General features: G+C 40.2%; 1 protein-coding gene across 1 annotated transcript in view; it reads right to left on the bottom strand.

Annotated features, from left to right (window-relative positions):
* The window catches only part of RELN (reelin), a 240,566-nt gene that overhangs the window by 24,857 nt on the left and 198,042 nt on the right, over positions 1 to 17,667 (bottom strand). The window contains exons 42-49 of the mRNA XM_058805958.1: positions 15,985 to 16,205; positions 14,780 to 14,927; positions 11,207 to 11,465; positions 9,736 to 9,985; positions 7,312 to 7,480; positions 4,624 to 4,764; positions 2,709 to 2,886; positions 862 to 1,055 (exon numbers count right to left, since the gene is read on the bottom strand). Coding sequence (XP_058661941.1) covers positions 862 to 1,055; positions 2,709 to 2,886; positions 4,624 to 4,764; positions 7,312 to 7,480; positions 9,736 to 9,985; positions 11,207 to 11,465; positions 14,780 to 14,927; positions 15,985 to 16,205 — 1,560 coding nt within the window. The remainder of the gene's footprint in view (positions 1 to 861; positions 1,056 to 2,708; positions 2,887 to 4,623; positions 4,765 to 7,311; positions 7,481 to 9,735; positions 9,986 to 11,206; positions 11,466 to 14,779; positions 14,928 to 15,984; positions 16,206 to 17,667) is intronic.

Below are 17,667 nucleotides of genomic sequence, written 5' to 3'. Positions count from 1 at the left end.
GAAAAGGTCAACGCCCAACTGTGGCATGGTTTGAACAACCTCACTTGCTTCAGGTGTCCTTATGGGACTGAATGCAATGGTCTGGACCAGCAGAGTATGGCCATAAGGCCTTTATTAAGGAAAGTGTTAAGAAGGAGAGTGTGCAAGTGAAATAAAGATTCCTTTTTTCAACCTGGAGCAATTCAGACGATAGCAAAATTTATCTGTTCAATTGCAACAGTAGAAAATAGTACACTGAAATCTCATGTCCAATTAAAGTGCTAGTAATTCTTGGTGTGCTTGAATAAAATAACAAATAATGGGTCCGTCACATCCCCATTTTCTGTGAATCTTTTAAATTAATCAGCGAGAAAATGGTCAGATCACATATATGCATGATTTGAATTTCACAAACATCTGAAAGCAGGGCTTGAGTGTATCCATCCTTTTGATGGATAACTGCAGAAATGCAGTTTCTTCTAGCCACACCATTTTGTAACTAACTTATAACAATCAGTGATTTTATGATCTTGCCAATAAAGAAATAGATTGCAAAGGTTAGTAGCTTTAAGAACAAAATGGACACCACTACAGTAGCTATTAATTTATTTTCTGCAACCATTTGCAAATCTACCAGACTGCTACAGGCTCCTAGGTATTCTTGTATTTCTGGCCTAGCAGCTGAATAAATGCTGATGCTCTCAATACATGCACCAAGGCCATTAATAAACACCTCTGGGGACTGTACAAGCTGAACTTGTGCATCCCAACCTGACATCCAAACCACAGCACTAACATATCCCAAAGGTTCTGGTGAAACATTCAAGACTACCTGACTTTAGCAGAGAAATTTAAACAGGCAGAAAGAAGGTATCTACAAACCCAGGCTTGCTGAATTGATCATAGAAAATTTCCATTAAGAGGCTCCAGGTGATTCCACCATTCACAGAATACTCCAGCAGCACTCCTTGGTTGCGGTTATTTGGAGTTATCAGACATCCATACATGAAATAAAACTGGATGAATTCTGCACTGGTGAGGTTCAAATCCACTGTGACTAACATACGGCTGCAGCCCTTAAAAGCAATGAAAAAATATGTTGGTTTGTGTTGTCTGGCAAAACTCATGTTCATAAAAGGTGTTAGACTATGCAGTCACTATTAATGTGGATTCATGCTGCAAAAATTTTAAGGTTGTACAAAATTTTATTAATTATTTCAAAGGTAAAGCTCCAACAGAACAATAAGTATATATATGTTTTCCCTGAAGACATAATTTCAGTCATGTTTCATCTTAAAAATTTCTGTCATGTATCTATATATGTTGCTACTTGTACCTTCAGTTTTACAACATTAATTTATTCACCTTTCCTCTTAATAAAAAAGCTGCAGTAATCCATGCCTCCATTGTAAATCACGAAGTTTTCCATGCAGAATTAATGAATCACTGATCATGTGCTAATGACTCAACTCACGCAAACCATCAAATGGCAAAGCAATTTTAGTATGTGTGTTTTCCACAATACCTTATATATTTCACATTGCTTAGTCTGTTAGTTGGTGTCTACTTAGTCCTACTGTAATGAAGTGGAAATGTAATGCTTTTGTTAGTTTATTTTAGAAAACATTTGTCAGTTTGAACTTAGTTATAAATTTGACAGAAGAGATCTACAGATGTAAATTTTATGTGTTTCTAAAATACTAAATCATCATTTTTATAATCCTGAGGTTATACGTTAGCAAACTACAGCAGCAGTCAGGGTTATACACCTACATATGTAGCTAACCTAGGAAATTTTACTGTGAACTGACTCTGAAAACTCCACCTGTGGGGCATTTGAAAGATGAGGCTACACATGGATGCAATGTGCTTAAGGGTGGCCCTGCTTGGGCAGGGAGGCTGGACCAGATTACTCACCATGGCCCCTTCCTACCCAGCCCATTCTGTGTTTCTGTGGCTCTGTATTGTCATGGACCATGTGCAAGTCATACAAGTGCAAATAGCTTGTTATTAATTTACCTCTGCGGTCTGATTAGAAGCCACACCAAACTCTGGTCTGAAAGTTTTTGTAGGGGGATAGAATAAGGCAGTATAGAAAGTAATCTTACCCCCTAAAGAGTTGCAGCTGGGCTAATTATTAAAGATTAGGAGCAGGCCTGACTTTAACAGGCCACAGCTGTAGCTAATAAGAAGAAGAGGGTTATAAAATAGTGGATTGGTTGGTTGAGGGGAATTGGAGTCAGTTGGCTGCTGAGAGAAGAAGAAAGAGTCAGTGCTTGGAGGAGATGCCTACGAGAAACATCAAGGAGGTTTGAAACTCTTGGAGACAACAATATGAAACCTTTGCAATATAATGACAGCAAGTTTAAAGTGCTATGAGGAGAGTCTTAAGAGGAAAATTAAAAGTCTACATATTTTACTGTTCTTTAACCTACCAGCTCCACTTTCAAAGGCCTCTATACAGGACTCACAGACACTATATCTCAATCTCCTGGCTGCAGCATATCAAGGAGCATGGTGTCAGCTTTCCTGGAGTGTTTCTGGCTGACCCTAGTCTGTAGGACCTGTTTGACTTCCACCTTCAGCCAAAGGATTAATTAAAAGGATTTAATTTTTAAAAATATTTTATGTGTCTGATACATTATGCTGTTATTTTTTAAATGCTTTGCTATTTAACTTTTAAGATCAGTCCCACTTATAGTGTGAGATGGAGCGAGCTGGACACGCACCCCGCTGAAGTGCAGAGCCATCCCCGAGGCCACGGCCCCGCAGACGGTGCTGAGCTTGCCCCCGTTCACGGTCAGCCAGTTCTGGGCCGAGGGGGAGCGGTTGAAGTTGTCCTTCAGCTGTGTGGGAAGGGGGGTCTCTGGCTCGTCGCAGTACAGCCCACCCCAGTGTTCGTCACAGCTGCAAAGAGAAAAACAAACGCACAGATCAGCTGGCAAAGGCTCTGCATGTTATTAAGGTACCATCTCATTCTGCAGAGGGGCATCATTGACTAGTGCACAACTGGTGTGTGGGGGTTTCAAACATCTGGCGTTTTGTAGCTAATATGAAACAGAAATGACTTTTTTGAAGGCTTGGTATTGTGAATAATTCAAGCTTCTATTACAGGATCCATTCCCAAACATAGTAAAAGCAGTGAAATACATTGTGCTTGGATAAATAAACCAAGAGAATGTGCCAAGCCTAAAAATGTCCTGCTAATGTTAAGGTTCAAGTCTCTGTAAAATTTTAGTATATGGATGCTTTCTTATCTTTATATAGTTGTCCTTTTTTTTTTTTTTTTCTCTGAAAAACATTCTTATAATGTGTCAAAGACTGGATAACAGCTTGGAACTGTGTTCTGCTACAATGAGATTTCACCAGGGATATTGTGTCTTGGTACCTTAGTGTTGTCAGGATAGAGGAGAACACAATAATATGTCTATTCTGCAGTGAAATATTTTTCTAAGAAATACAGTCACAGTGCAATTATACAACCATTCTCCCATTTCTGCTGCCATTTGTGGCTGGAAAAAAAGCAATACATCCATCTGGAAGGTATATCTCTGTTGCCAAGACAGGCAAATCTGGGGGTTTTTGTTTGCTAGCTTTGCAGGACTCTGTGTGGATTGTTAGGCAAACAGTTTGAGGATCAAGCCAGTCTGCCTCCCCTGGCAAACCCTACCATGAAGCAGAGTCAACAGGCCATCAAGATAGCACCAGTCAAAAAGCAAAATTTGGCCTTACATCCTGCTTAGTGGATATGTCCCAACTCCAGCCCACGTTCTCTGCAACCTGCACCAGGTTAAGAGCACAGGGACATGGTGTGAAATCCCTTGGGAATAAGGAGTCAATCCTTAATTGTTCTGCAGTTATATCTAATCATCTCAAATGGAGTAAATTAAGCTCAGAACCAACGCTAATTTGTATTAATAGAGATGTTATGGTGTACGCTTGGGCTTGTGTCTTTTTTTTTAAATGTGAAATGAGAGCATTGGTTGAGTTTACATTAACAATATAAAAGAAGAATTGATTCTCTTTCTAACTGGTGCTGATGTAAGTGATAAAACAGACACCATTATTTTGGTTTAATTATCGTTGTAATTAGCTCCATAGAATTACCCACTCCAAAAAGCTCAGGGACAAATTTGGTAGCATCCATAAAACCAATATGGAAAATCAATAGATGGAGGATAAAGGACTTCCTTAGTCTAAGCAGAGGATAGGTCATTGTGCATCTATTCACATGAAGTGACTTTTATGTGGAGGAAGGGTTTTTTTCCTATCCACTTGCTCCAGGACTGTATGTTCCTAGAGGGCTATGCAAATTCAAGGGGTACCCTCTCCCTACCTGGTGGGAGGGGAATTGATGCAGCAGAGGCAAGGGCAGAGGTGATGCACTGCCACTGAGGAAAGGACTGTCTGCTTTGGCCATGGAGCATGGACAGTCAGAGGTCTGGCAGGGCCAACCCCTGCAGTTCCCCTTCTGCTTATTACTTCCATTCCCATGCGGACACAGTGCCCTGCTCGGTTTTAAGAGCAAAATCCACCTTCCTTTGTAGAATTATATCACAGTTTTTCCTGAAAATTCATCAGAATGACAGCGAGAGAAGTGAAATGCTGCAGCCCTGGGCAGGACAGGGAAGAGATGGCACTCACACACAGCTGTCTTGTGTGCATTTCCCATGGCCACTGCACATGTCTATGCAGCCGTCCCCGATGTAGACATTATCGATCGCCCACGTTTGCTGCTTGTCGAAAGGAGCAGGCTGGTGCCAGCGGAAACGAGTAGCTTGAGACCTTGGAAAGAAAGAAAAACAGAATTCTGTATTTTCTAGCTGAGGTAATCTTTATTTTGATTGAAAGGAAATGTTAGTCTTGAGGTTAGCCTGCTCTTGGGAGATTTGTTGGATACCCAGGGCTGGTTTCTGACAATGACAACATCCCTCCAAGAAAAGGGTGCCCAGATTTTGAGAACAGAACAAAGCATGGGTGCTTGGTATCAGCTGAGAGTGTGGGAGGCAGGAAATGGATCACTGGTGAAAGCAAAGCAAGCAGGCCAAAGGTGCAGTGGAGGGGAGGTAGGAAGAAGGTGGTGCTCCCAGTTGGAAGCTCAGGCCAGTCATAACCATGTCCCAGCACAGATCCAAACCTGAGGGACAGCTAGGAGCTGGATAAAGCCAGAATAATCCAAAGCCTCCAAGTTTCATCCTGAGCCAGTCAATAAGTCCAAGGCAACAAATTTACTTTTGTTGCCTTTACTTTGTCACTGGCTTTTTCTCAGTGAATTCTCCCAACCACACTTAGGTTAAGAGCAGTTCTAGGGAGTGGGTTTGGGGACAGGTGAGAGGGCCCATGCAGTGCTTGCAACATGACCCCAGCTCTGCAGTTTCTTCCCCCCTCTCCACCCAGGGCTTGGCTGAAAATGTCAAGAAATTATCTGCAGTGTGATCCTGGCTCTACTCAGTAAGTTATATTCATTTTGTTGATTAAAATGGGCTTAACTCCCTATATGTGAATTAAGTGTCTCAGCTCCCAAGATAGATGATGAAAATCTTTCCAAAACAGCCAGGGACACCAAATAGTTATTCAGCTCATGTGGCTGTAGACTGAGTCAAGGGCCATGAGTAGATGAATTTCTGGAACTATGAATTCAAGCTAATCCCTGTTTTGTGGTACAGCACTAGATGGCAGCATTGAACTTTTTGTAGTCTGTTTTCTTTTGAATCTCAAAGAGAAATCAAAATTATTATAAACACACATACAAAAAACCAAAAAACCCCACCAAAAAAAAACCCACCCAAAACCCCCCCCAAAAACTATTCAGTGTAAAAAAGGATGTCATATGATAAGGTCATTATTCTCCCATTAATTATTTCTTTACGAAAATGTTGCATGAGCTGAATAAATAACTTGTTTATCCAAAGAGAAACCTACTGCTCCGAGCTCAGCTCAGCTGTTCACCAAGCAGCATTTTAAAAATAAGCATAAAAATTGTGAGTAAGTCCTTTCAGAATAAAGACAAGCACCTCTGTCTTACACTGCATGCTTTGGCTGGGCACATCACTAACAATTCATGGAGCTGATGCTCCTGTGGGAAGACTTTGTATTTGCATTTGCTTTTTAAAATCAGGTCCAAGTTAAAAGTGAGTGTCCATTGCATTTTGAGGCCAGAGGTGAGGTAGCACTCTGGAGTACAGGAGCCCTAGGAGGCTGCACAGACATGGGCGGTGAGCACCAGGCCAAGCTACTGACTACACAGCCTGCATGTGCCTAAAACATACAGGCATAAACAACTGGAGGCACACACCTGCTATTACAGAGCTTGAAATAATAAAGCAGCATAAAAATTATATTGCATCTAGACTAAAAGGCCTATTATCTACACCGTTCTTATCTTAAAGTTCAATGCCTCTCTTGCTTATAAGGTTGTAATAACCTCTCTCAAGGAATGCCTGTCTTAATAACTTTGGGAAACTGTATTATTTGAGCCAAAAAATACAATTATGGGATTGGACAGAAGTACAATTTTTGCCTCAGTAGGGCATCAGACTTCTTGTGACACATACTGCTCAAGAAACTCTTCAATCTTAAAATCACAGTTATTTATAAACTTGAGTTTATCTCAGGTGGTAGCTTCCTTTCAGGTCCAAATTCAGTTGGTTTGGAACATCAATCCCAGCCATGATTTTTCCCATTCAACCCCAGAAAGGCTACTCTGAACACAAATTTACAGTCTTTATACAAGAACCAAGAGGGTAATGGATTTTTACAGATGATCTCTAGCAAAGCTGCACCAAAGAGGAAGCACAGAAAATTAGTGCTGGGAAGGAGTCCTAAAAAAGTGCTATTACTTGATGTAACTGTACAGAAGATAGGGAAGAGTCCAGATGCCCCAAATGATTAGTAACAGAACACAGACTTTTTCATTACTAATGTCAAAACATGTGGCAACTGTGTAGGCATTTTCAGTACAATTGCTAAAATAAAAAGGTCTCTGTTTCCAAACCTGTAATTGCCTTTGATGGCATCTTTCATGACAACAATTTCAAGGCTCTACCTGTGCTTTGATACTTCTGAGCCAGCAGTTAGCTCAGCCTAAGTCTATGTGAGGAGACAAGGCTCAGCAGGAGGAGCAAAGCTGTGGAGTCACTGAGAGCCTGCTGCCCTTGCCACCTGTGTTTGCAATTCCTATAGGATAGAGCTTCTTATACTTATTTGTTGCTATTTACATGGAACAAACAAAAAGGACATGTTACAATTACTTAAACTCCATAATGCATTATGACATTATAAATACCTAGTTATGCTTTTAGATTTATTCTGCAGAAATCCAGAGGGAGTTACCTGGTATAGGGAGGCAGAGGCAAAGTAACCCGGGTCCACTTGTTGAAAGTGTCTGAAATGAGAATCCTCTGGAGATGGTACTTGTTGCATTCCACATTAGTGGGAAGACAGTCTTTCAAAATTGGGTGCCAGGTCAGCCCAAGGTCCACTGAATATTCCAGTTCAATAGCTAAGGGTGGAGAGGTCGTTAGTTATTTAATTTAGAGACTTATATCCATAGGCCTATAATAATGTGCAAGCCCCAGACAGTATCACGAGTCTGAACTGACAAAATAACCACCCAGAACTTTTCAAACCCTTGTGTCAGAAGCACAAAGCTACCTCCCTTGATGGCAGTGCAGGAGGGTGTGTTACATGTTGCTGAGCAGGTATAGCTCAGGTGGGGTCTGCAGCACATCTCCACATCTAACACCTAACTCAAGGCACCACAGATGAAAAGAGAGAGCCAATATTAAGTTGCCAGGATTAAGTCAAGACAATGTCTTTAGCTGCAGCATGCAAAAAAATGGTGTGGCAGCACCATGACCACCGAACTTTGTTTTTTGGGCTTGAAGAGCGAGATTCAGCTGGATGTGATTGCTGTGTAAAGCAGAGCAACACTCCAATTCAAACTTTTGTCTCTGTCACAAGATGGCTTAGTCAGCCTTCCACCCTTCCTGCAGACCAGCTCATTTAATTATTCAGCAGAATTTTAATTTGAGTTTGTTAGTCAGTGAGCTTGTTTCCATTCAAACACAGCCTAGCCACATTAAACTAATGTATTCATTTCTCAGTGAAAATCAGCAATTTCATTGTTTTGATGTTTATGGCTTATAAGCTTTTATTACAAAAATTAAAGGTTAGTCAAGCTCACTAAATACTTCAAGTCAAACTTTCATGCAGCCATGAAAATGTAAATAATAATAGGTGCAGAGCTGGTACTTGAAGTAAATGTTCCAGCTGCCAGGTACTCTGGCTGAGCTGGCTGCATAAAACATGGAGCGTGGTTGCAGTGATAGGGGTGATAAATCTGTTATCTTTTGATTACTAACAGACTCATTTCTTCTACCCTCATGCACAGGGAATGACCCTTAATCACCCAATCAGTCCTACTTGATGTTTCAGCACAAAGGACAGTGCTATAGAAATGCAAGGACAAGTAGATACAAACAAGGGTGAGTTTTTAGTGTTAAATTTCCCTCACCAAAATAAATGCTTTTCTCATCATGACTGGAAGCATGATTAGGTAGTGTCCTGCCTAATTTAATATGAAGTTAAGATAAGGGTTGTAGACAAAAAAACAAACAAAGCCCCCCCAACAAAATAAGGATCTGTTTCTTTGCCAGTATATAGCTCAGTCACCAAAATGCATCTAAACTCAGCTGAGATGATCTCAGGATACTGCAGTATTCTTAATAACAAAAGTAAGAAAAATTTTGAAGCATGTAAGTAGCTTCAGATTAGCAAAATCAGAGAAGCTAAATCTGGGTCTTCATGTAAAATCTTTTTCCATTTTTATACAGAATTGTAGAGGAAAATTCAGCAACCCCCATTTACTAACACATATCACATGATGCACTGTATTGTATTCTTGTCCTCATTAAAAACATCTATACCTTGAAACCCTACTCTAAGAGGATGTGTAAAACAAGCATTAAAAAAAGCTTGTTTTTAAGAAAAACCTATTTCTCATGTGCCTTAAAATTCACATAATTTTTAATTTCCATGTGATATGTATTTGATGTGATGAGTACAGAACATGTTTTTATTCATTTATATATATATATATGTATATATGTGTATATACACATATAAAAGCTGTGGGCACTCAATAGACACCATATGAAAAGAGGAAGCTCGGTAATTAAAAATTGCATCATTATGTATACATAAACAGATGTATACACATGTGCATGGTATGTATGCACACATTTGTACATGGAAATATATAGGTCTATACATATTTCATATGGACAATACAAATTTTTGCAGTTGATGCTGCTTTAGCAAGTGTCAGACGTATGTTGGTAAAAACGATTTCTTAGATATATGGGTACAAGTGAGATCAGAACTGAGACTACACTGAAAATGCAAAATCACAAAGCAAGAAACATATGCTGGAACACCCAGCTGCTTACTATTACAGCACCACCCCAAGCAGTGGACATTATCTCCTAAATGGATTTTTTGAGTAAGGCAGCTGTTAGTCTTTTTCTGAGATTGATTGAACTGCAACTTAGTTGCTCACAGGGAATGATTTACTTCAGTTTATCTTAGGCTTCAGATGCCTGGAATTAAAAAGCTGATGTTACCATTTCTAACAGAAACATGCAGCTTTCTTTTGTTTCTCACTTCTTGTTACGATGAATAATGCAACCAGAAAATAAGTGAACTTTCCCTGCAGTGGAGGAAGAGGAATGGCAGGGATTACTAAGAAGCCATTACCATAACAGGAATCTGTGACAGAGCAGGAAGCTGCAAAATCTATTTGCAAGAAAGAGTCTTCATTGACCACGATGTCGGTGGTGACGACGTAGCGGGTGCTGGCTTTCTCGATGAACACCAGCGCGTCGCCCGCGGAGCCGCACACCGGCATCTTCGTCCCGCCGGGGTGCAGCAGCCACTTCCTGCTGTCCAGGGTGGTGAAATCATCCTCCAGTACTGTGTTGCCAGAGATGTTTCCTCCTATAAGAATCTGAAACATTAGGAAAGAAACTTTTCTTGAAAAGGAGAAATGTCTAGGAGTCTTCACAAGCATGCAAGTGACGTAGCAACCTGAGGGAGGAAGAGATGTACCAGACTATGCGTATTTATTCTGCTCATCCAAAATTGACAGCATCACTGAGTAGAAAATTTAGGCCTTGAGAAAGGAGAGTATCTCTTTCCTGTAAAGGAAAGAGACTGGCTTAGCTGTACAAATGTAAAATTCAGGGAGGTGAGCTCCAATCTCAGTGAAGTAAAACTGCTCACAAAAAAAGTGTTAGTAGAAACAAAATGATTGCACTTTCCCAGTGACTGTTCTGCTCTTCTGTTATCTGGTGCACTGCTATCAGATTGTGTCTGCTGATAGTAGTGGGGAAATAGCCTCTATTTTGTCACTGACTATAAAACATCATTGTTTTACTCTTCAACAGCAAGCAAGGCAGAATTATTTTTCATTTGTTATTCTGAATTCAGTTTCTGATTGTTCTGAACAAATATAACTACATTCAATGAAGATATAAAAAAAAATGAGTGTTTTTAACTTCTAAACATAGGGATGGGAAGTAAAATTTTGTAACCACAACATTAAAATGACTGGTTAGGTTTTTCCTAACAATCTGAACTTACTTCTTAAAAAAAAGTAATAAATATTAAAGCAAATTGTACTTGGACAACCCAATGACACTACTTAGAGCATAATAATTTTAGAGATAAATCATTTGGGATTTATACCAAATCATACAAAGTAATATATTAATCTTTATAGCAGAAAATCCCAAATATTAAACTTTATTTTCATAAAATTGATATTGATATTCACAAGATTAATATTTTTCTATAGGCTTTTTCTATTACATAATACCAAGCCAATTACATATTTGGATCCATTTTAAATGAAGGTTTTTGAAGTTTGAAATCAGACTTGCGTTCTGTGTTGTAAGGCCTCCTGCAATGTGAACCTGAGGCCCTACACACATGTAAAATACTTTCCTAGAATTAAAATTCTAGGAAATTCATGGGGCAATCAGTGCTCCATGAAAATGGTGCATTAAAATCATGAGTTCATCAAACAGCAATTGTGCTCTAAATATATTTCTACTAAGCATTTTTGCTTGCTCCAGTGAAACGATACATGCCAGAAAAAGGGAAACGTTAGGACTGAATCCAGTCTAAGACTGTGTTAAAAGAAGGAACACCCACAGGGATTGCTCACCTGGTCGATGACCCAGGGGCTGTAGAAATGCCCATTCTCGGAGGGCTGCCACCAGCGAAGCCGGGTGGAGCTGGAGCGAGCCTTCAGGGGAACCTCCAGGGCAATGTAGCGTCCCACGTTGCTGGAGTTGCTGAAGAGGAACTCCTGCAGAAGGCTCCACGTGAGGCCCCCGTTGAGCGAGTACTGCAGCAGCACAGGCTGGCTCCTGGGGTCAGGCACCCCCTTGCCACATCCCAGTCTCATGAAGAACTGCACAAATCTAACAGGAAAAATCTTGCCACTTACCAGAAAGATCTATTTTCAGACAACATCCTACACAGGGAACCAGAAAGCCTTGGAGTTTGTCTACTGACTAGCCCTGTGTTTTCTAGCTCTATTTAAGAGCCATCTTTAGGAGATCTTATGATTTCCTTTCCAAAGCTTCTAGAATATAACTAGACAGACAGGTGGTATGACAAAAATTCATTTTGCCTGTGTGGTAGTTTGCCAGGCATAAGAGGCTGAACAAAGCTGGTCATTTATGTTTTCAGCTTTTGTCTGCACAGCAGATGGTGTTGCAAGTATCAGAAACATAATCCTGGGTGAAATTTTTATCCCTGTATCCCATGAGTACAGATTTTAGTGGCAGAAAAGCAACTGTGCTCTAAGTAGATCACAATTTGCTACGAATTTGCTGAAATGCTTAAATTCAAAATAAGCATCCCAGTTTTCCATTGGCATTAACCAGAGAAAATCTGGACGGGAGAACAAAGCACATTTCACTTTCAGGGATCATTTTGTCCATTTTGTCAGCCTGGGAAATTTGTCTAAATTACAGCGTTTAAATGTGCTGGCTTCCCTGAAGCCAGCCCCAGCCACCCAGGGACAGCAGTGCTTTCATCCCCCAGTTAATTGGCTTCTCCAAAGCTGCACAATGGACTTGTATCAAACTGCGCAATCCCTCCCGTCAGCCGAGGCTCACAAATAGCTCCACTGTGCTCTTGGAGTGGGGGGAGCCATGCTGTAATGATATTTACTGACTGGACTTGCAGGGATATTACAAGTGTTAATTCATGTTTGCACAGCTTTTGCACAGCTTTGGAGTGTTTTATCTGTACTAATTATTATTGCCTTAGTGCTGCCTGGCTCACGGTTAAATAAAATGGCGCAAAAGAAGTTTTATATCAAAAATCTCATTCTGGTTTTTTCTGCAGGTAGATCTGCTGGGAGTGGAGGCTGCAGAGATGCTGGGCAGACAAAGCTCCAATAAAATGCCAGACTTACAAGTCAATTAATTCTAGTCCTCACTGCGACTCACAGTTTCTCTTGCTACTAGATAGAGCTGCTTTTGCTATAGATTATATCCACCTCCATGTCCCAGACATAACATATTGCTTGTGCTGTAAAGGAGCACTGGGTACCCTCATGGATCAACATATCAAATGTAATGGATTTGCTTCACTGCTGGCAAGTCTTTCTGCCTTCTCAGATTTACTCCAACATTGGCCACATAATTCAAAGGAAATAAACCCAGGTGACCTTGTCTCTGTGGCATCTGATTTATTTGCATTGCTGTTCTTACATCTCAGATTTTACTAATGTAGTAATAACCCACCCAAATATAAGTAAAAATGTCTAACAGATTAAAAAATAATTTTAAATATCTCTCTTCTTATCCCAAAGATATTTTGCAAAGGCTCTGCATATATGGAAAAGCAAAATGTTTTTCCGCAAATCTACTAACACTCAAATGTGTGGATTTTCTTCTAGTAATTCAGAATTTAAAGGGATTTCATCAGCTGTGATACCTAAAATATTCTCTTCTTACTGATGTGGTGCAGTTTCAGCTACCACTATCACCATGATGGTGCTACACTGTCCCTGTGTTAAATTCTTTAAGGCACAGATGTGATGGCAGTGGATTGCAGAGTCCACTTGATTTCAATGCCCAGGTGCTGAGTGTTGCTTGCGGCACTGACAGACACAGCTGCTTGCCTGTGCTTTTCAGGGGATCTCCTCATAAAGAAAAGGGAAGTTTTAATGTGACATCTGAGTCTAGCACCCTTAAAAAAATAGTTGTTCTCATCACTCCTGGCATAAATTGAAACCTCTCCCCAAGTCCTGTGCAGAACTTGGCACATCTGTGTCACAGCAAGACCTGTTGTGCTTTGCAGGTGGTGGACAAAGTGTCTGCAAATGTAGAAAATCCCACTCTAATTACTTTAGGTGGCAAAGGAGCAGCTCCCAGAAATGCCACTGCAGTGTGCCTTGCTGTTCAGAAGAGAACATACAGTTATTGCTTGATCACTGTTATTTTTCATAACCATAAATACAAGAAATTGAGTGTTCAGCTATGTTTTCCCAAGACAGAAGTAATTTATCTCCATATAACACCTTGAGGTCAATATTTGCAAATCCAGCTACAGACCGTCATGGAAAAGAGATAAATAAATTAAGGTTCTTTGAACATGAGCAATAAGGAAAACATAATTTAGTTAAATTATTAGGTGACTTACAAGACTTTTAGTATCTTTTGTTAAACAATCTCTAATTTCAGAGTCATCTAGGAACCTGTGCTGAGTACTGGGGTTTGTTTTTATCAAACTCTGAATAAAGTTTGCTGTGAGGAATCTTACAAATTACAAGGGTGCTTAATATTACACATCAATGGGGTTTAGCTAAGTGCTGATCTAAAAACTACAGTGGTTAGATATTAGGCCTTTCTACTGACCACGAGTCTTTACAATTAAACCATTATTTAAATCTTCAATACCAATGCTGACAGGTAAAAAGCAGATAAAATGCCTGTTAAAATGTTTCCCACAGAACATAAGAAAGGAGTAGGGTGTTTGTAAGAGATCAGTGAAAAAAAGTCTTGGAGAAAATGCAGTCTCCCCAAAGTAATAATACAAGAATATCAGCTAAAATACAGAACAAATAGAAAACAATGCCTATTTGTTAGCATGCTCACAATTGGGATGGTGTTTAATTCATATTAGTGTAATTTTTTTTAATGTGGCTTGCTTAGCATGTCTCACTCATCACATGTCTCCTTGCAGGCTGTAAAGATACACCATAAACTGTAAATGCACTAAAATATTTGGTTTTCAATAGCTGGTAACAGCTTGATGGGAATTTCTCAGTGAATTATTGGAAACAAATGTGCACAATAAGAAAAAAAACAAGCTTCAGAAATGAAAGAATTATGAGATGACAAATGTAAGAATTATACTTTCAGCAGATACTCCTGTTTCAGCAATGGCTCATAATACACCAGACTGTAAGAAAAGCAGAGCATTTCTCATGTTATGGATTTAGAAAACAGAAGCTTGCATGAACTACTGAAAGTGTTGCATCAGTTTCCAGACTTCTTATTTAAGGGAAAAAAAAGAGCAACATTTAAATGGTTAATTCAATTAAAGTTCAATTTCAATTGAATTTATCATGGTGGCAGTGGTGAAAATGGAACATTTGCTAGTGTGAGGACCACAGAATATGTCACCTTGCTTTTGCTAGAGAAATATCACATATGCATCATTCTTCAGTATAGCATTTCCTCAATGAAATCCTGAAAGAACTTTTGAAAGGTGTTACCTGGCTTGTGACAAATCTAGGTCTCGAGTCATCAGCATACGTAAACCTTCCTCGTTAAAGAAAAGGTTGTTTCCTCCAGACATGATACCACATTTTCTTGATGGCTTTCCACCACTCACAAGGAGGAATCTATCCGACTCCAGCTGACCTGAATACACAGTGAATACATATTTATGATTTACTCTGAAGTGCTCCTGCTGCAAGAGTGCTACTTCCAGAGGAAGAGACATAAATTAAAAATCCCACGCTGACTGAGAAATATTCAGTGTTTCCAATGCCATGTATTCTAGAAAGCTGACACAAACCGAAGCAAAATAAACAAAATAAACCCAGAACTGTGAGATCTGGGACCTTTGTTTCCAGTTATTCACAAGGTTTTCCACCTTTCATCATGTATCTTAAGGTAACAACAACATACTTGGGTCTATAAAGAAACTTTGAGTTCGAAGTGGTAGCATGCAAGCAAGGGCTGGAAAAATTGAAAATGAACAGCTGTGAAGGGATGAGTTTGGTTCACAGGTGCTGCTTTATGAAAACATGCTCCTCTTGCGGTGCTTGCTAGTGGGGGAAGCCTCAGAGGGGTTTCAGAGTTGTGTGCAGGGATGCTGTGTGCGCCCAGGCATGCGTGAGGCTTGGAGCTCCCCTCTGCCTTCCCTCTCTTGGGGTCTGCTGTGGCTGCTGAGCACTGGCTCCCATTCCTGAGACACTTGGTCTGCTCTGAAACCATGATTGCTGTAGTAGAGGGGGTCAGATTTCCCTTGTAGTGAGAAATGACATGAACTTAAAGCCCTCTGCTGCCTGCCTCACTTGCAAATGCTCTGTCTGTGCTACCATCAAAACTACTATCAAAACATTATTTATTTCCAAGATTATTTTCTACATGTAGAGTTTCAGGAAGTTCTGTTTCAATGAAGATTTTGTAATCCAAAATTGACAACATTACTTAGTAGAGAATTTAGAGTATCTCTTTCCTGTAAAGGAGAGAGAGAATGAAGATTTTGTAATCCAAATTACATCGTCAGGCATTCACAAACCACACTTGCAAATGGCATCTGAACTACCTGGTTCATGGGAATACCCCCATGGCACAAATTCTAACCAGAAGCACGCAGGGTTGAGAAAGGCTTTGCCGTTTAACCCCTTGAACCCTGGGTTGCACTGAGATGGACAGGTAGCATTCAGATGCCCCCTCCCAAGAGAGATACCTTCAAAGTCATCCTTGAGGAAGTCAGCGTTCCTGGTGCTGATTTTGCAGGTGGGCCCCGAGTAGCCGGGGTCGCAGATGCACCGGGTGCCGTTGACGCAGCTGCCGTGCCCGTTGCACATCTCCTCACACTGGGGACCAATGTACACGTTGTCAATGGCCCAGGTCACAGGCTGGGACCCAGCAGGGTAAAACCCTTGGTACCACCTGAACCTCGCCAGCCTGAAAGTGGCATAAAGTGTACTTATTTTAAATTATAGTTCCATCTTTTTTTGGTATTTCATACATATATTCACATATACATTCACATATATATTCACACATATATTTATATATATATAAATATATATTTCTATATGTATATATAACATTCTATTCACATATATAATATTCTTTCTGTCAGAACTGGCTTGATAAATAGGTTAATTCTAAAAACTGACTGCTAGATCTAATTCCTTCAGTACCTCATGCATCTTTATGTTGACGTTCAACCCAAGTACTGACAGGAATAAAAATAACACTATTCATTAGCTGTAATCTCAAAACTGAATGACAGGCATGATTTTCAAAATTTAAAATCCAGCTACTTTTAACTCCATAATTCATGGGGAAGATGAATGGCCGTGGTCTGGTGGATTCCCTTCTGCTTTGGTGCACAGTGTGTGGGTCAGACCCAGCCACTTTCACCCTCTCCTGGAGAGTGAGATTCTAATTCATGCTTCCACTGTGCCCCCAGGGAGACCACCTGTAGGAGTGGAGTGGGAGGATCTCACCCTCAATTACCCAGAAAGAAAACATGATCTGTCATGTCACCAGGTATTCAGCTTGCTTTCGGGCAGCTTAATCTTAAACGAGGCTGATATTGCAAGTTGTTAATTTAAACTATGTTCTCCTATGGGTGCTGTCCTGTCATTTTTAATTCATCTCCTAAGTGCTACTTGCATCAATGCTGCATATAAAAAGGAACCAATTGGGGAAGGAGGGAAAACAAATTGAGATGAGGAAAATACTTGAGAGACTAATTTTATTCCCAGTTGAGAAAACATTTTAAGGGAGGAAGGAAACCAGAAGATTGAGAAGGGAAAAGCACTTAATTGCCTTGAATGTTTAATGTGTCTTGTTAAAGACATCTAAATTCAGCAGGCAAATCAATTCCATAGGTAATTGTAGCTGACAAATTTTTTTCCTTGATTTGCTAAACAGAAATTTTTGTGAAGGGATTTAGGTAACAACCAATAATTGATGGGTGGGGACATTACTAAGTGTCACAAGAAAGATGCCCAAGAACCAGAATTCTGCTGGAAGTCAAAATCATTGACTTTAGTGTGCCCTAAGGGGAGGGACACAAGTGTGAGGCTGGAGGTGCTGTAAGCTCCTCTTGAGAGTAAACCTCTGCCCCACAGGCTGGATTTTTTTCCTGAGACAAGCCAGCTCCTCCTCTCAGGGGCCCTCCTGGTGAGGGTGAACCATGACTTGTGTCTGGAGCAGAGAGTGAACCACTGCTTATTTGGGGTTTCTTCTCTGGCTCAACAGGCCCTGGACCTTTCCTTCAGGACATAACTGGAATACTAATTATTACTGACAGCTGTCTGCTGAGAACATATATTCATTTCTAAAATTACCTATGTAGTGGAAATAACTTAAAATGTCTTCATCCTCAGTTAAAATATAACCACTCGGCACT

This window comes from Ammospiza caudacuta, chromosome 5 (genome assembly GCF_027887145.1).
Source record: "Ammospiza caudacuta isolate bAmmCau1 chromosome 5, bAmmCau1.pri, whole genome shotgun sequence".
In the NCBI taxonomy this organism is placed as follows: Eukaryota; Metazoa; Chordata; class Aves; order Passeriformes; family Passerellidae; genus Ammospiza; species Ammospiza caudacuta.
Note: the sequence above shows the minus strand (reverse complement) of the source record. Positions and strands in the feature narration are given on the sequence as shown.